A 17,871-nucleotide genomic window follows, 5' to 3' on the forward strand; every position below is an offset into this window, starting at 1 on the left:
TATAACCTCCAGTCAAAAGTTACAACTGCAGATATTAATTGTGAACAGATTTTTTCCTACATGGACACTCCCAGGCAGCTCCAGCGTGACCCCACGGGACCATGTGTTGCTGACGGCTGAGGACTCCCCTCAGCAATGGGAAGGAGAGGGGAATGACACGCAACACCCCAGATCTTCACAATGTCTTGTTAAATAAAGTCAGCCGGCTACAAATCTGAAGATACAATATAATTTAAGTGATATAAAAAAATTATATATAAAAAATAAGTCTAGAAGAAACCACAATCAACTCTATAATCAAGAGGCAGAAGAAAACTGTGGATAACCCTAAATCACAGTTACAACTAATCAAAACAAAAATGAATTTAATACAAGCTATTTACTTCATTAGATGCAACATTTAGAAACACTTTTGTAAGTGGCATCTAGAAGTATAAAAGATGTTTGTGAGCACTAACAGCAACATGCGGTTCACCAAAACGGCCCCAAAGTGACTACATGCTAAAATAAAGCCCCCTGTCTCCTGGCTCACACCCTTACCCTGTCTCCAGGGCTCATTCCTCCCAGCCAGGACTGGAGGTGATTCCTGATTCCGCAGGCAGGGAGCAGGGGTGTAGGGTGGGCTCAGAGACAGGGAGGAGTCACACACTTCAGCAGACAGGCTAACTTTGTGGACCCCAGCAAGCAAGCTACCAGCTGCCCTGCCATATTTTCACTCCTCTTTGCAATGTGATATTTTTTTTTCCATCAATGCATCATTGATTTCCACTTTTCACCATGGTTAGATTGCAAACAGTTATTTCAAAGATGACTGGATACCAGAATGACTTGGCTCAGGCTTGGGTGGCAGGTCTACAGGTTTTTTTCTATTTTTCGGCATTTTCCATATTATCACTAAAGAACATGCATGTACTGCCTTTGAGGCCAAAAAAGGGGAAAAGAATACTGATGCTGAGCTCACAGTGTCCTCAGGATGTCACTTCAGTTGCCGGGCAGGACAGCATCCCTGGCCTCATTGCCTACCATATCCTCCACCACATCTACACTCGAAACACCAACGTCTCTCCTTTCCCGGCACCCCATCCTTCAGACACACTGGACTCAATCGGAACAACATGCTCTCGTCTTCAAGGAACTGAAAAGTCCCGTCTGTGATGCCATCCCCAGCTACCTCTGATGTTCCCTCATGGGGACTTCCTGGGACTCCCCGCTCACCTGTGGGAGCACTGGACGCCCAGCACTGTGACTGCTTGGTGAGGATGTCAATTGTTCAGCCCAGCAGTTGACGGACTGAATGAGAACAAAGGAAGGGGCAATGCCTTTACCCACGTTCAACCCATTTGCTAACATACCATCGTGATAACCTTAGACAGAAAAAAAATTAAAGTTTTTCAGCCCAAGACCCTGCTCTAGTGTTGAAACCAAAGGCTTCTCTGCAGGCAGCAGAGTTATCTCCCTTGGAACCACCTTTAAAGTTTGAGGGCTTCTTAAAACAAACCAAGCTTGCCTAAATCACCTTAAAAATACTAACAATGAAGGTTTCCTACAACGTATCAACAATCCAGACTTAATGCCGTGCTCAGATTGTCCTGTGGATGCAGACACATTTGGGAACCCCTGAGCAGCCCAAACAAATCACAAGAGTCACGGACACTGGATCAAGAGGTTATTATCTTAAAGAAGGTTCTAAACAATCACAGAAAAATGAAAGTGTGTGTTCCCTTTACTTCAGTGGGTCCAAGATGCTAGTGAGGTGGGTGCATCCCATTACTTCTCCCAACCTGCCCTTCAAGAATCAGCGCACGTACCCAAGATGTAACTGCTGGGCACACACTCTCATAACTACCATGCAGAGCCCCATCACCCCTCAGTGTAAGGTCTTTCCTTACCTGTAAGGCAGAGACTAGTGGGGAAAATGCTTCCAAGCACATGCAAGAAAGAATGGAAGGGAGAACTGGACAGAAGCTGAGTGAGTTGGTGCATCAGGAAACCAGAGCAGCCACCGTCACTCCAGGGCACCTCAAAGAGCATTAGCTGCCCCCTCCGGCAAGCCAGTCCCTAGAAGGGTATCCACAAAGCACCTCAGCAAAGCACCCTCTGCCGGGCCCTGCTAGCCCAGAGCCACACCCGGTGGGGGAAAGGAGGGAATCTTATCTCTGAGGCCCCAGCCCCTGAAACCCTACTCTGATGACCTCAACGCTGAGATACAGACACGACCCTGACCTGCACATGCCACCCCTCCTATCAGCACAGCTGGAAAGTCAATTTCACATAAACATAATACATTCACACATGGCTCCCAGTTAAGAGTTGTTTGGAATGATCCAAGCAAATGAAAGAACTTTAACATAAATCAGAGCAAAGGGTAGAGTGATAGAAGACCAACAAAACATGTGACACATTTTCTCATACTATCTCCTCCCCAAACAAGCATGCACTCCGTCAGTGGGAGACAGCATCGTTTAATCCACCCAGTAAGAATGCTGCCATATCTACTGATCAGATCAGAGCCTTCTGATCTTGACAAGAGCCCCAAGACGACTGGCAAAGCTTTCCATGATGTCCACACGCCACCTTCAGCAAACACCCAGAGAGGCCTTGCACTTGGAAGAAAGATGGGGAGGGAGGTCAGGTCAACTCGAAGAAAAATTCTAGTGTGAGTGGTAACAGGCAGAACTAAAAATGTAAGACCTGAGTCACATGGCTGATCAGCTAATTTACTACAATAAATAAGAAGAGAATAATCAGGGTGGCATAAACTGATTAGTTAAGAAATTTGGATTCTAGTCTCAGCCCTACCAAAACTAGACAGATAAACTTTGATAAATGGGCCTCAGAGCTTAAAATAAGGAGAATGAACTAATACTTAAGTTCCTATCAGGTCCTAAAATGACACAACCCCAAGAAAAAGGCCAACAGCCAAAGTGGCGGCAGAGATTAGAAGCAGTCATGGAGGTGATGCATCACACACAGGGCAAAGACACTCCCAAGCGGCAAACATGCTCAACACTAGCCAGCTCTGCTAACTTGGAGATGGGGGATGAAAACCTACTAGTCACTTACTAGCCAGTGGCTGGCTATCAAGGCCATCAGTGTGCTTCCAGCCCTGAAATCACAGCCACCACTACAATTCAACAGTGACACAGCCAGGTCCAGAAAAGGTCTGCCTGCAACTTCAGCCACAATGTCAATACCTCTGTACTAGTCAATGGCTTACAACAGTGACCTTGTGTCCCAAGGGAAAGTTAACTCTATGCTTTGTGTACCGTGTTTAACACGGTGGGACATCCACTAAATATTGAGATGATTTCCATGTAAAAAGAAGAAATGATGTTTGGTCTGTAAATGTATCTGAGTTAAATATTTGTTTAGAAATTTTTGGCTCAGAAAAGCCAATTCTCTGCAGACCACAAGGCATTTTCACTGTGTACAGGCTACTGAGAAGAGCAGACTGTGGGAAATGGAGTTAAATCAGAGATGCAAGAGGCAGAGTCCCTAGGATTTTTAATCTGTACTAAAAGGTTTCATCAAGTTGGAGAGTGACAGGGAAAACACGAATGCAGGAAAAACCAGGAGAATATAACATATGATAAGTAAAAACAGTTGGAACAAAGGATTACTATTTACTCTCGTATTGACAAGGAGCCTCTGGGAATGACCATACCCTAACTGAGAACCAAAAATAATATGACAGGAAGAATATATAGCAATCACTAAAAGCACTATTCCTTCCTAACTCTGCTCTTACATTTCTGTGGACTCTGTCACCATTTCTCTCGTGGGATCTTCCTCTCTCCATGCCCCGTAAGTATCGTGGAGTCCTGTGCACTTGGGCTTAACCTCCGCCCTTGCCCAGTGTCCCAACCCATGCCTGCAGAAACACACCCACCCACCAGCTTCCATTCCTCCCAGCCGCCTTTTCACATCTCCTCCCTGTGTGCCACCATCACCAAACATACATTGTCTAAGCTAAAAAACTCAAAGATGGTGGGATGGAGAAATAAAGGGTATTAAATGATGCAGAAGGAGACAAGGAAACTGTTTTTAATCAAAGTTGGAGGATTAACTTTATGACCTACCTCAAGGTGCCAACTTCATTCCAACCAGAGAAGGCTACAAAGGTTACAGAAAAAGGGGAGAACCCTCTAGACCCAGGAAAGGCAAAGCGCTGGCCCTCACCTTTGAGTCGTAGGCTGACTGTTTGATGACCTCGGGTGCCATCCAGAAAGGGGTGCCCACAAAGGTGTTCCTTTTGATCTGGGTGTCCGTCAGCTGGCCCGCCACACCGAAGTCAGCCAGCTTCACCTCGCCGTGCTCAGACAGCAGGACGTTGGCGGCTGCAAAAGAAAGCCACGGGTGCCTCCAGACGTCACCTACTGTATACGGCTCTGTCCACCATCATTCAGGGACATGTGTGCGTGTGCGTGTGCGTGTGTGTCTCCCCAGCTAGATCATGTGTCCAACGAGAACAGGCACCAAGGGCTACGAGGGGTACGCTTTTTGTCAGACCCCCTCAAAGCCAGCCCAACCCAGGCAAGTTGAAGGTGCAGGACAAATTCCCTTAAGAAGTACAATTTAACTCTACCACCTTAGGTATTTTAAAGAAATGAAAACAAGACATGCTCTTACCTTTAATATCTCTATGGATTTTCTTCTCTGAATGGAGATAATCAAGTCCTTTCAGTATTTCTCTTAATATAGTAGCGATCTGAGTTTCATCTAAAGGGCCAGGTTCTAACTAACAAGAAAAATAAATTATTAAAGTTAAATGTCATATGTAGCCTGAGATAAAAGAGACAATGTCCATGTTAAATGGACAAGAATAATTAAAATCTAAAAACTTCTCCAATCAAAACACACACTTTGCTCAATCAGAATCTATTAAAAGACCCTTTAAAAAGCAAAGAACCAGAGTGGAGCCAGTGAGAAAGCCCCTAGTGGGCCACGCCTATGGCCTCCAAGCTGGCCCGTGACGAAAGCGGTCCCTGGGGGGATTTCAGTCCAGGAACAAGCAGCCCAGAAACTCAGAGCACACTCTAGGACATGGGGCAGCTGGGATCTGCCTTAACATACTGGGTTTTCTTACCGGAAGGCTCATCTCTGGTAACCAAAAACACGAATCGTTGAAAGGAGGCCTGGGAGCCAACCACTCTCTGAGGCCACCCCTGCACCAGAATTTTGTTAATCTGTATTTTAAAGCTCCCAAATTGGGAGAATGCAGCTTAAACAATTTCTAATAATTTGAGATTTGTTATATATAACTATTATTTCTATTGTCCCTGATGAGGTAATAACTGCCCCCAAAAACTTTCTATTCTGAGAAATTCAAAAGAATTGTTACTATTGATTGTATAAAGTTGGAAGGAAGAAGTGGGGGTATGCAGTTCAGACCGCACAGGAAGCCCCGTCGCCTGCAGGGCCGGGGAGTCCTTCGCAACTAAGGCTCACAGGTTATGTCGCCAAGACGCCTGACGGCCCCCGAAGGACCCCAAACAGAACTGACAGAGGGGCAGGTGTCCAGTGAAGGAGATCCCTTTTTCTTCTCAATGATGGTCTCCCCTTGTTTCCAGGCTTGACAGTGAACGCCATCCTAACCCCAATTCACACATTTTAGGCAACGGGAAGACTTGGTGACTGTCACTAAGTTTTAAGGGGACTCAGGTTTGTCTGGCAGCAGGACACAGCCGGGATCAAGCCACCCCCTGGGTTTCTCCCACTCAGGACCCCGGTGCAGGAGAATATGCCGGTGGCTCTTGTTTGACCTCCTGTCACATGCTCAGAGAGTCAAACCGCCTGGGTCTGCTAGCCTGCCGGGAATGCTCCCAAACTCTAATTAAGATACTATCCAAAAATTACCTCAGACGAAGACAGTATGAGGCACACTTTGTTCCCCCAGAACCTAGTTTTTCCCAAAGTTATTTGACCAAGAGTCTTATTTTCAAGAAACATATATAGAAACTGCTATTCCAAAGAACACAATTTGGAAAACCCTTCCTTACATTAAGTCTACTGTCTCCATATCACTTTTCAGTGTCCATAGAATGTAGAAATTTTAATTTTCAAAATGAGAACACTTTTCTTATCACCTGCTCTTGTTCGCAGCCAACCATGGTGCAGAGGATGGGTCCACCTCCTCCCTAGGGAGTCCCCGCTGGGCAGATAATCAGTAACCACCCCTCCCTGCCACCACCAAGTCTCTGGAAACACACTGCTCCATGTCATTACCGAGGGGACGTAAGAATAAGAGCTGAGGAAAACTAATTGAAAATCTTCCCCTGGATAATTAAGAGCTGGCTCTATGATTAATCTGTATGGTTATGCCCTTTGAAATCTGGCCTGAACACCATCCATCATTGATCTATATGCCCACAGGGGCTAGCGGGGCGGGGAGAAAAGAGACTATTTACTTGGGAGTAGATCCTGGCATCAAAATTCACTATAAAAGGCACGCAGTTGTTTTCTACCTGCTCCCCTGGCCCCCGCCGAGTTCCTCAGTGGGTCAGACCAGCCTGAGCTAAGTTCTCATAGTCACATGCTATTTAATATTAGCATTCCCTGTCACTACCGTGTCTACTCGCTATAACCGCGGTGGCCTCTATCATTAAGGGGATTGTGGACTCTTCAAACAGGGGTTTGTAACACAGAATGCCAGGGGAAACATCCAGACTTCACCCCATCTCTGGTGACTTCTACTTCCCCTCGCCCCGCCTGTCCTGCCTGTCCTTCCCTTCTTTTTTGAAAACATGGAGGACCAGCCAGGCACCCAGACACATGGCCAGCTACCCGGAGACCACACGGCCTGGGCTCTGCAGCAGCAGGCTATGGCCACGTGCGTGACTCAGTCCTCTCCGATGGAAGATGAGCGAGAGTGCCACATGCCCTTCCTGGGTGGACCTGGAAGCACTGGCAGCTGGAGAGGACAACGGGCAAAGACCCACTGAGGGAAGTCACTGGCTAAAGACGGGAGAGGCCCCGCCAGCGCCAGTCCCTGACGCCCCAACGTGGGGGAGGGAAGTCGATTTCTATCTCATGTGAGACACTGTTTGGAGCCGCCATGACAGCAGCTTGCCTGACATTAATGAATACGCCATCTCATTTTTAAGAAATCACGTGTGCATTCATTTTTAAGGTTGTCAAACATCTCTGATTAAGTGACCAATTATGCAGCATAGTTCCTTCGTAATTAGATTCCAAGGTTGTCCCTTAGATTCTCTGGCAACACTGACTGATCTTTTAATCACCTAAAACCTTTCAGCCTCAGACCCTTGGTGGCTAATCCTCCTCCACTCTATTCCCGCCCCCGCTGCTTTGCTTTCCTTGCAGAAAGGGACCTTCTAACAAATGATGAAACTGACTGGCCCTCCCCAGAACGCAGCCCCGAGAGTGGGGCGTTCTGCTCTGGTCACGGCAACACCCCACGACTAGAGCAGCACCTGACACACAGTAGAAACACAACAAATATTTTCTGAATAAAAAATGCTTTCACTCACCAGGATATAAAAATCTACCACATTGTAAGTTAGAATGTCTTGAACTCTTCTAAGTCATGGCACCTTAAAGGCAGCTGAAATTTGACAGCGTATTAACATAAACAGTTTCCAAACCATATTCCAAAGACCCCAGTGTTTCCTCAGAGTGGCCTTGGGAATCCTACAGACATTTAATTTTATTATTTCCTTTTTAAAATTAAAACAGACTGTGCACATTCAAATAAAGTGCATTCAAAATAAAATGTATGCCTACCTTATAGTCATGGCTCTTAGTATCTCCTTATTCTTCACACCAGAGCCCAAATTTGAATTTTTTAAGCCAGAAAGGATGCAGCACCAGCAACAAAGAAGAGTGGGCTTCTAAGGGACACTCCCTCTGCCAGCTGAGGAGACGCACATGCCCTGACACCATAACTGGGCAGTCCATCCACAGGACAATGTCTTAGCAACTCACAAAAGTTGATCTGGGTTAATCCCAAACGTGAAGTAATAAAGCCATTCAGCCATGTCTTTCCCTTTGTCTGATATTCAAAGTCCAAGAACTTCTGGTTTCTTTTTTGAGACAGGGTCTAATCCTATTCCCCAGGCTAGAGTGCAGCGGTGTCATCACAGCTCACTGCAACCTCAAATACCTGGGCTCAAGCGATCCTCCTGCCTGAGCCTCCCAAGTAGCTGGGAATACAGGCACAAACCACCACGCCCAGCTGGTTTTTCTATTTTTGTCAAGACAGGGTCTTGCTATGTTGCCCAGACTGCTCTCAAACTCCTAGCTTCAAACAATCCTCCCTCCTCAGCCTCCCAAAGTGCTGGGATTACAGGCATGAGACACCACACTCGGCCCCAAGATTTATTTATATGCCACGTTGTTCACAACCTGGTTTTGAGGCCAACCGATCTTCAACCTGGGGTAAAGTCACTTCCCTTCTCCAGGTGGCACCCCTGAATCTGTAAAATGGGAAGGGGAAATCCCACTTTTAGTTCTCTTCAGCTCTGACCTTGTTGCCAGTACCACAATGGGGCCCAGTGGTGTGGATATAGGAGAGAAGAAATGACGATGACACTGGACAATTCCCTGCCTACCCCAAAACATGCCCCTTCCCATGATTAAAGTGTGGCCTCTTGTTTGAGGGGCTCAGGGCAGGCCAACAGAAAAAGGACAGAGGAAAGAGAGACAATGAAGTCAGGGGTTGGGGGGACTGGTGGGGCCGAGGAAGGCCACAGGCGCTGCAGCGGCAAGGCAAGGGCCAGAGTCCAGCTGTGTGTGCCAGCTGGTACCCTAACCTGCGAGGGTCTCCATTCCCTTGTCGACAAAAATGAGATGACAAGAGACAGTCAAAAGGGAATACCTGTCTCTTGTCACCAGTGCCATTCGTGTAGAAAGTAGATGGTGGTTTGCTGAGATTCTCACACAATATGGGATTTTTTTTTTAAGTGGAGAGTTCTATGCTTCCTTCCAACCACAATGTCTAAACTTTCACAGACTGTAATTCAAAGAAATCCAAGAAAGTTGCCACCAAATAAATTACTGTAGCATTAAGAATAAACACACCAAAGCATTTAGAGACTGGAATTGCTGTTCTGAAGGACTAAAGTCAGAAAGCGTCCTTGTAAACAACTTTATATATGGCACAAATGAAATCCATTTAAGATAATAGTAAATCTAATTACACAAAATGAGGTAATTTTCTACATTTCTGTAGTATTTCCCAAAAGAGTGAAAAAATGAAAAGCTTTTTATGTAACGTAGTTATGGAAAGGAACCAAAGCAAGTCATAAAATTAATCCAGCTATTTTGTTTTTCCCATTCTAACATAACTGTTTATACCATATTAACTTTTTTCTTGAAATCTTCCTTTTTAACACCATTTTGATCAGTTGTTTATAACAGTATGTAATTTCCAAAATTGGGTTCATTTGCCTTCAAGAGATACAGTTTTAGAAGTTTACCTTCCCCAAAACTACCAATTGTTATCACCGTAAGAAAAAAAAATCCTCTTAAAGGGGATTTCTTTCCTTCGTGACTAAAATCTGTGTAGACTGTAACTACTAAAAAACTCAGCTTCCCTCAGCTCTTGCTATGACAGCAGTGAAAACCACAGACCCGTCATACCGGCGACGTCCTATTAGGCAAGACCCGAAATGACAGACTCGGCCTGACCTGGGAAGCCCTGCCCGCTGAGGTCCAGGTGTCAGGGGAGGGGTGGGGGAGCAGGGCCGACTGCACCGACTTACTGAAAACCGCAGTGGCTGTGAGACAGCAAGTGCTAAACAGCTGTGTGACGTCTGTAAAAAATACTGTGTTTTTGCCTATACGGCGTTTCAAGGCCGACTTAAGCCGTGCTGTGGTACATGCTAGTCACTGGTGAGCATTCCATCAGAGCCCGACAGGACGCCACGATTCACACGACAAGCAAGTCACAGGCGGGTGCTGTACAGCCGCCCTCCATCTGGCTTCCATTACCTCATGTGTGGACTGGCGGCCACTCATGACACTTGAGGGGGCTCCAGAGGAGACAACACCGTGCGGCCAGGCCCACCTCCACGCCCCAGGACCAGGGCAGGCAGGGAGCAGAAGCGCGGCCTGACCACCATCTGACACGTGGCATCAGACCTCAAATCACGCCCTGCCTCCTACTTCCAAAATGAAAATATTATGTGCTTGTTTTGGAAGCTTGGTTACCATATAAAACACAAAAGTTAATAAAACCAAAGTTTTGGAAAATAAGCTACCACTGTTCTCAGGTGGGATAATCCTGGGCAAAATCCTCGTTACTTCTGGGAATTAATTCATTGGTTTCCCATGAAACAAAAAAACTGATTTTAAAAGTAGACCAATAATTTTTAGTAATACATAAGAAGCAAAAATATGTAAGGAATGGTTTAGTTTCTTTTTCATACAACTTGAAAGAAGGAAACAGAAATGGATACATACAGAATCTTCCTTAAAATCAAAGGTTACTGCGGAAAGGCTTTGATGCATATTCTGCATCCAACATAATACTTACTAGATCAAGTGCAGAGCCTCCACCAAGATACTCCATTATTATCCATAATTTTGTATCCTATAAAACAAAAAAAGGAGATTTTAAAACAAACAGAACCAGAAAAGAAATTACATAATCAAAGGGTATTTTTCACTATTATTTTGGAACTAGGAAGTTTTATGCACATTTATCAACAAGGAGAGTGTGTCAAGGTGAGGACTTCGCTGCAAGCCCAAGTGCAGGAAACCTCCACTGCTACCTGGGAGGTAGTGCAGGGTGTGGCCTGCAGGCCCAGCTCAGGCTCTTCTAGGGTGCAAGGTCCAGACCTGCTGACCCCAAATCCCACAACAGGCACCAAGGGCGTTTCCATCTTTAAGCCACCTCACTGAGTGATCCTCAGGCCCAGCAGGGGCGGAGAACCAAAGCCTTGAGAAGCCAGTCAAGGCCAGCAGTGGCACCCACAGGGACAGGGGCAGGAGCCTCCCTTCCTCCTCCTCAGGTCACTGTGAGCAAAGGGAAGGCCATGCTCCCGAGGAGGGCCACCCAATGTGGCCTCCAACTCACTCCCTTGTTTTGTAGAACAGGAGCCAATTTCCGACACCTCCACAAGCTGCCATACTCTCCCCCTTCAGGGAGCTCTCCAGAAAGCAGCCAGGGCCTAACACAGAGCGCGTCCCCTTAGCCCTGGCTTGCCAGGGCGCCCGGCTCCGCAACTGTCTTCTTCTGTGGTCTCTTGGGGCTACTCAGGCCTCTGGCTTCCAGAGTTCTTTTTAAAACACAAACCCCAAAGTGCTACTGTCTAGGAACACAAGCCAGCAAACATGCCCACCCCCTTCCTGGAGGGAGGCAGGCAGTGGGGTAGCCTGGGGACAAGCCAGGCAGGGCTGGACCCGACTCCTCCTCTATGACCAGGAAGTTACTTCCTCTCTTTAAGCTTCTGATTGGGGGCTTCACAAAGTGCCTGTCCCACAGTGAGCAGCTAAAAAACGACAGCTAGTGACATACGTGACCTGCCATGGTGTTAGGGGCATTCTTATGTCACACGCTGCACTGCTGACTCAACACTTGATGACGGCTGTTGTATGCATTTAAAAGAAGAAAAAAACAAACCTTCCTGAGGCTCCCTGGTCCCTTCAGGACAGAACTGTGCCCTGTCTCTTAAATCATACCAAGGAAGATCCCTCCCTGCGGCCCCCGGGCAGTGCTCCCACACTGATGCCAACTGAGCGTGTTCTTTGGGAACATGTCCCAATTTCCCAGGCCTTTTTGCTTTTGCAGTTTCCTCAACAAAGGAAAACTGTTCACCTGCCTTCCTTCCCCAAGTCCTAGGCAAACTTTATTTTCACATCTATTGCTCTGATGTTCATTTCTGATTCATTTCTCTGTATTTCCTACTTAACAGCAGACTAAAGCGCCCACGGACGGGGCCTGGAGGGCTCTGGTTCAGTAAACGTTTACTGTGACAGTCCGTGACCAAGGAAGGGTAGCCTATGGTGGGTGTATATTCACTTTAGGGAGGCACTGGTACATGCACTGCATTTATAAAATAAATTCCTTTTAAGATTTAAACTAAATTCTACCTGGAGTTATTTGTAAGATAGTCCAAGTTTTAATGTATGTTGAATTCTCAAGCTTTTAAATGCCCTTGATTACTAATAAAAGAAAGGCCATTTCAGTCTAGATTGGGAAGGGCACAGAAGCCTTGCATTAAGTGTTTGAAGTCCACCTTACAAGTACAAACATGTTACTCACTCAATAACCATGCAATCATGGGCACCTGCCTTGAAAAGGCTCACTTGATACCCTGGTTCTGATTTCAAGAAAACTTCCTATCATAAAGAGTATTCTTCAACATTCCTTTCAATCGCAGATTACCATAAGACCTGCTCATGGAGAATGTTTGTGTTGCTCCTTCTAGACACACCAGAAACATCTTGTCTGGTGCTACAAGTAAATTACTCCTGGGAAAGACCAGTATCTTTCTGGATGACAGGGGAAATCTACATCACTTCTTACTCTAAGAGGACTGGGGACTTTCAAATTTCTACCACCAATCCCCTTTTTACGGCTGCTGTTTGACTCAGCTCCCACTCCATTTTTTGTGCACGAAGTTTGTCAACAGCAAGAGGAGCTCTGGGCTGGGAGGTCATCTCCCCTGCCTCTACTCCCCTCTGCAGCCAGCTGTGCAATATGACACCTGGGAAACCATCTTTTGCTGAATTAGGGGACTAGGTGTCACCACACTGCTTCCTGAAGCAGCAGGACACAAGCGACCCACCCTCATCCATCTGCCACTCCAAAGCGCCCCCTTCTCAGACAATTCACTGCTGCTCCCCTCCCAAATACACCTACCAAAGTTAGTTACTTACTATCTGCCAAGGAGACAAAATAACTCTTAACCGCACTATGTTTCCCTTCAAGGAGTCCTAACAGAGCACACTGACCAATTTTTCTTTGTAGATCCTGAACCCTCCCCATGGGCATGTGAGCAACAGCAGAACTAGAAGCTCCCCACTCCCAGGCGAAGGCCCCACCCTCTCATGACTTCCTGGAGGGAAAGATGGAGAAAAAAGACAGCCCCACCTACTTCTCTCGGGCTCACTCCTGGCAGCAGACACGCTGGGGTGGGACCACCACCCAGACGCTGAGGCCCACCAGATTCCAGGGCACTTGGGAAATCGGCTTGAGTCCTTATGCAGGTCACTGCTGCTTAAATACCTGGGTTGGGCCCTGTGACGCATGTACTAACGTGCTTTTGTCCCTGGCCCCACTAACACCATCAACTCCTGGAATGGAAGTTACCTCATGAAAAGCTCTCCTCTCAGCAAACTTACTTTTCAGCCTCCCTGGGTGTGCGATCACTCCACCTGCTGAAGGCCGGCCCAGGAGACTGGACGACGCCCCCTGGACACACCCCCACCTGGCATCCCCAGTGCTCTCTGCCTCTGCTCCAAAGGCACCAACCACTAAAGGACGAGGATAGCTGACAAGTGACACCAACCACTGAAGGACCACATTCTCCTCCTCTCTCCCTCTTCCTCTCTCACATGGAAATGGGGTCGGGGGGAGATGGACAGTGACCCGAAGGAAAGCTCAAGAGGAAGGCTGCTCTAGTGGCCCAGTTAACCAGAGTCAGGTGTACCTTAAAAGCAGTGGGAAGTCATGGAAAGGGAACGGAGCAGACTGTGTGCCCTCCAGGCCCAAGTGCCCGGCCTCACTCTTCCTGAGGGTCCGCTGTCTCAGGACAGAGGCCTTTGAGACCTCCCGCAGAGCACCCTCCCGGTTCTGCTCACACTGACTCTGGCTTTCTCTGGGCTGTTTCCCCAGGTCCCAGGGAGCCCTAAAGCTATGGGCTCTGCTTTGCTCCTCCCCTTCCTGGCCAGAATTCCCACTGGAAAGAGAAGAGCGCTAAGAATAAACCTTGCCTGCCTCACGATTCGCAGGACAGAGATGCTGTGGACACTACGAAAAACAGGGACAGAGTGAAAGACGGATCTCAGAATCTTCTGGTGCCCACATACCTGTAGCACTGCACTCAAAGGCAGGACAGATATACAGTCGACACAGACACCAAAAGAGGTTTCTGAAATCTGCCATCAGTCATGATCCCAAATAATGGTTTCTATCACCACCAACCCTAAAATAAGAAACATTCAAAAGGGAGCACGCAGATAAGCCTGGGACGGCCAGAGACAGGCTTTGGGAGCTGTACACCAGGCCTCCCCTCCGGCCACATCAGGTTCCTCAACCTCAGCACTGACCTGGGGCTGCCCGTGCACTGCAGGGTGTTCACCAGCATCCCTAGCTCTACAAAATGCCAGTAACACCGCCCAGTTACAATAACCAAAAATGTCTCCAAACACAAAACCGCCCCAAATGAGAACCCCTGAACTGCACCCACGATCAGCGTTGGCGAGCATGAAGTGGATAGTGGCCAGAAGCACTGCCCAATAATCCTGCCCCTGTTCTCAGCAGCGCCACTTGTGCACATACACCACCTAATTCACCAGGAGACGTGAGGCAAGTCACTTACATCCTCTAAGCTCGGGATCCCTCATCCATGACAAGATGGTAATAAGACCTGTGCTTCAAACCTCCCGGTTCAAGGGACAATAGGAGGAGATAATGAATGTGAAAGCACTTTGCAAAGTTCAATGTACTTAACAAATGCAAAGTGCCATTAGCTTTATCACCATCATCACCCATAAATGCCTAAATGCCTTGAAATGACTGGTAAAACCAGAAAAGCCCAATTAATAAGACTAAACAATTTCTGAGCAAAATGAAATCTGGAACCATGATTCACCCGTTCTGCACTAGAAGCCCCGAGGCAAGAGTGCCTGAGAGGCAGGCCCGGCCAGGCCTGTTCCCCGGGAAGGACCACGCACTGCCACTGCCAGATGGGGAACCACTGCCTTTGTAAAACCTTCCAAATCCCAACTTGTGAGGCAGGCAGTCCCCCAAAAGAAAACAGCAGGCTTCCAAAACAAAGATAATTTTAATATGAATAATCCCATTTTTTAAAATGACTTCAATGTTAAGTTGAATGACCTCATCATATAATTTTCTCATAGGAGAAATAAAATTATTTAACAAATTCAGACGTCAAAATGTAAAAGGTACCACAATATATATAGTGAGATGTCTCTCTCCGAGCCTTGGCCCCACAGTACCCAGCCAGCAACCCCCGCCCTGCCCCAGCAAGGTATCGTGACGTCTCATGTAACCTCAGAGAGATATTTTACACCTGTACAAGTAAAAACCTATAAAATTCCATACACATTTTTGAACACCTTGTTTTTTACCTAAAGTTTCTTAGAAAGCATTCCATATCTGTCCATAAAAGACTGCCACATTTTTTAAGCTATAATTAGCCCATGCCCTACTGATACCAGGTTCTTTCCATGGAAACACGCTATCATGAGCCAGGTGTCCGTGAAAACCTCACACATGGGTCAGTTCTGCCAGGTCCTGCTGGGTCAAAGGAATCCATTTGAATCTATGCCAACCTGTACAATCAAACTTTTGTCATTTGGGGGGCTGAAGTGTGCTTCCCCTCCCCACTACCTGCAATTCATATGTTGAAATCCTAACCTCCAACACCTCAGAACACAAGTGTATTTGGAGAAAGGGTCTTTAACACACTGACTGCCACACTAGAAAAAAGAAATATTTCCCGGGGCCCACACTGTTTTACTAATAAGAAACGATTCTTTCTAATTTGTTATTTTGTATTGTTTTCTGTGCGTGAGTTATATGCAATGCAATCCGGGTTTTTAGAACTAAACTATCAATTCACACGTAATGGTCTGGGGATGGGCAAGTTTGTAGCTATGACTTGGACGTTTGTAGCTATGACTTGGGCAGTGCAAAGACTATGTAACCTCAACGTTTGTACCCATACAATATTTCGAAATAAAAAAGTAGAAAAAAAAAGAATCAAATGTCAATATTAATTGAAAAAATAAGAACATCAACAAATAAGACTGTCAGGAACCAACTGCCGTGTTTTGCTTCACAAGGCCCCAGGCTCAAAACTAGTGTGAGTTAAATACAATTCCCATGGCAGTTAATGAGTTAATGGAGTGATTAAGTTCGAATGAGGTCACTGGGGTAGACCTTATCCAGTATGGCTGGTGTCCTTATAAGAGGAGGAGATTAGCTCACAGACACGCACAGAGAAGACCACACGAACACAGAGGGGGAAGATGGGCATCTGTGAGCCAGGGAGGAACCAGCCCCGATGACACCTCAATCCCAGACTCCGACCCAGCCTCCAGAGTTGTAAGACGATGAATTTCTGCTTAAGCCACCCAGTTTGCAGTGCTTTGTTATGGCAGCCCTAGCAAATTAAGGCAGTCTTCCTCGTCAATCTATTTGGGGGAGGACGGATATCTCAGGGAATCTTTATTTTATCTTTCTCTTATTGTAAGGTGGAACATCTTTATACACTGAAGAGTTATGTGAATTTTCTTACCTGTGAACTCTGTTTATATCCTTTGTCCATTATTCTATTGGGTTACCAACCTTTTTAAAAAGTAGGAACTTTTAACATATTAGGGAAATTAGCCTTTTGTAATATAAGCTGCAAACACAGCATTTTCCCCATTTGTCATTAGCTTTTGCTTTTGGTAGTTTTTCCTTGCAGAAATTAATTTAATGTACACACAATGTCACTGATGATACCACTTTCAGGCAAACTTGCCCCAAAGTGTCGGAAGCACTTCCTTAGAGTCCGGAACGGGTGCCTGACTGAAAGCCAGGGTTCCCCACATAACCACCTTCACAGGGGCTAGAAAGACATCAGGCGACTACAGAAAGGTTTTAAAAAGGTAAATAAGAAACGATGGATTCCACACAGTTAACAATGAACATGATTTTTAAAGCAGAAATTTGAAAATGACACTCTGCATTGCATCTAATACACTGCATTCAGAGGCCTCCAAACCATTAACAGTAAACAAAAGGCTGCGAACAAGACATATAAACAATGCAGTAGGTTTTATTGAAACAATTTAGGGTCACAGACTTCCTTAATATGGTGTTGTGTGTGGGGTTTTTTTTTTTTGGCACCTTTTTGTGCAGCTGATGTGCATGAACATGAAGCACCAAGACTTGGGTTGAATCCTGCCTCTGCTCACGCCAGCTCCACGATACCCCCAACTTAGCCACAGCCTCAGCCTCTGTCAGCCTCAACTTCCCCTCTGCACAGGGACTAAACAGCCAGTTGTCCTGCCCCGACATGAGGTGGTGTGCTAGATACCTCGAGCACGTGTTGCCGGTCCTCAGAACACTCCTGCAAGCTGGAGGTGTACAGAAGAGTGCGGGAGCATTCCACCGTGAGCACTCCCCTCTCAGCTCACCCCAAAATAACCCAAGTGCCCATCGGGTGGATTATCCACTATATTTAGGGATGAACGTGGGGAAGGAGGGAATCACTGTTGATTAGGAAAGGGAGAGGGGAGGGAGACCACAGTTTTAAAAAAGAAGGAAAGAAGGAAATTAATAAAGTTACATGCATAATTAATCAGAAATATTAGGATGAAAAATAAATCCAGTAATTTTTTTTTTTTTTTTTTTTTTTTTGAGACAGTCTTACTCTGTTGCCCAGGCTAGAGTGAGTGCCGTGGCGTCAGCCTAGCTCACAGCAACCTCAAACTCCTGGGTTCAAGCAATCCTACTGCCTCAGCCTCCCGAGTAGCTGGGACTACAGGCATGCACCACCATGCCCGGCTAATTTTTTCTATATATATTTTAGTTGGCCAGATAATTTCTTTCTATTTTTAGTAGAGACGGGGTCTCGCTCTTGCTCAGGCTGGTCTCGAACTCCTGACCTTGAGCAATCCACCCGCCTCGGCCTCCCAGAGTGCTAGGATTACAGGCGTGAGCCACCACGC

The 17,871-nt window shown here is 46.4% G+C and overlaps 1 protein-coding gene across 3 annotated transcripts in view; it reads right to left on the reverse strand.

The window, feature by feature from the left end:
• Positions 1-17,871, reverse strand: part of STK24 (serine/threonine kinase 24) — a 110,602-nt gene that overhangs the window by 15,969 nt on the left and 76,762 nt on the right. For all 3 annotated transcript variants that reach the window (XM_069467054.1, XM_069467053.1, XM_069467052.1), the window contains exons 3-5: positions 10,496-10,552; positions 4,630-4,738; positions 4,180-4,337 (exon numbers count right to left, since the gene is read on the reverse strand). In XM_069467054.1, coding sequence (XP_069323155.1) covers positions 4,180-4,337; positions 4,630-4,738; positions 10,496-10,552 — 324 coding nt within the window. The remainder of the gene's footprint in view (positions 1-4,179; positions 4,338-4,629; positions 4,739-10,495; positions 10,553-17,871) is intronic.

This window comes from Eulemur rufifrons, chromosome 4, assembly GCF_041146395.1.
Source record: "Eulemur rufifrons isolate Redbay chromosome 4, OSU_ERuf_1, whole genome shotgun sequence".
In the NCBI taxonomy this organism is placed as follows: Eukaryota; Metazoa; Chordata; class Mammalia; order Primates; family Lemuridae; genus Eulemur; species Eulemur rufifrons.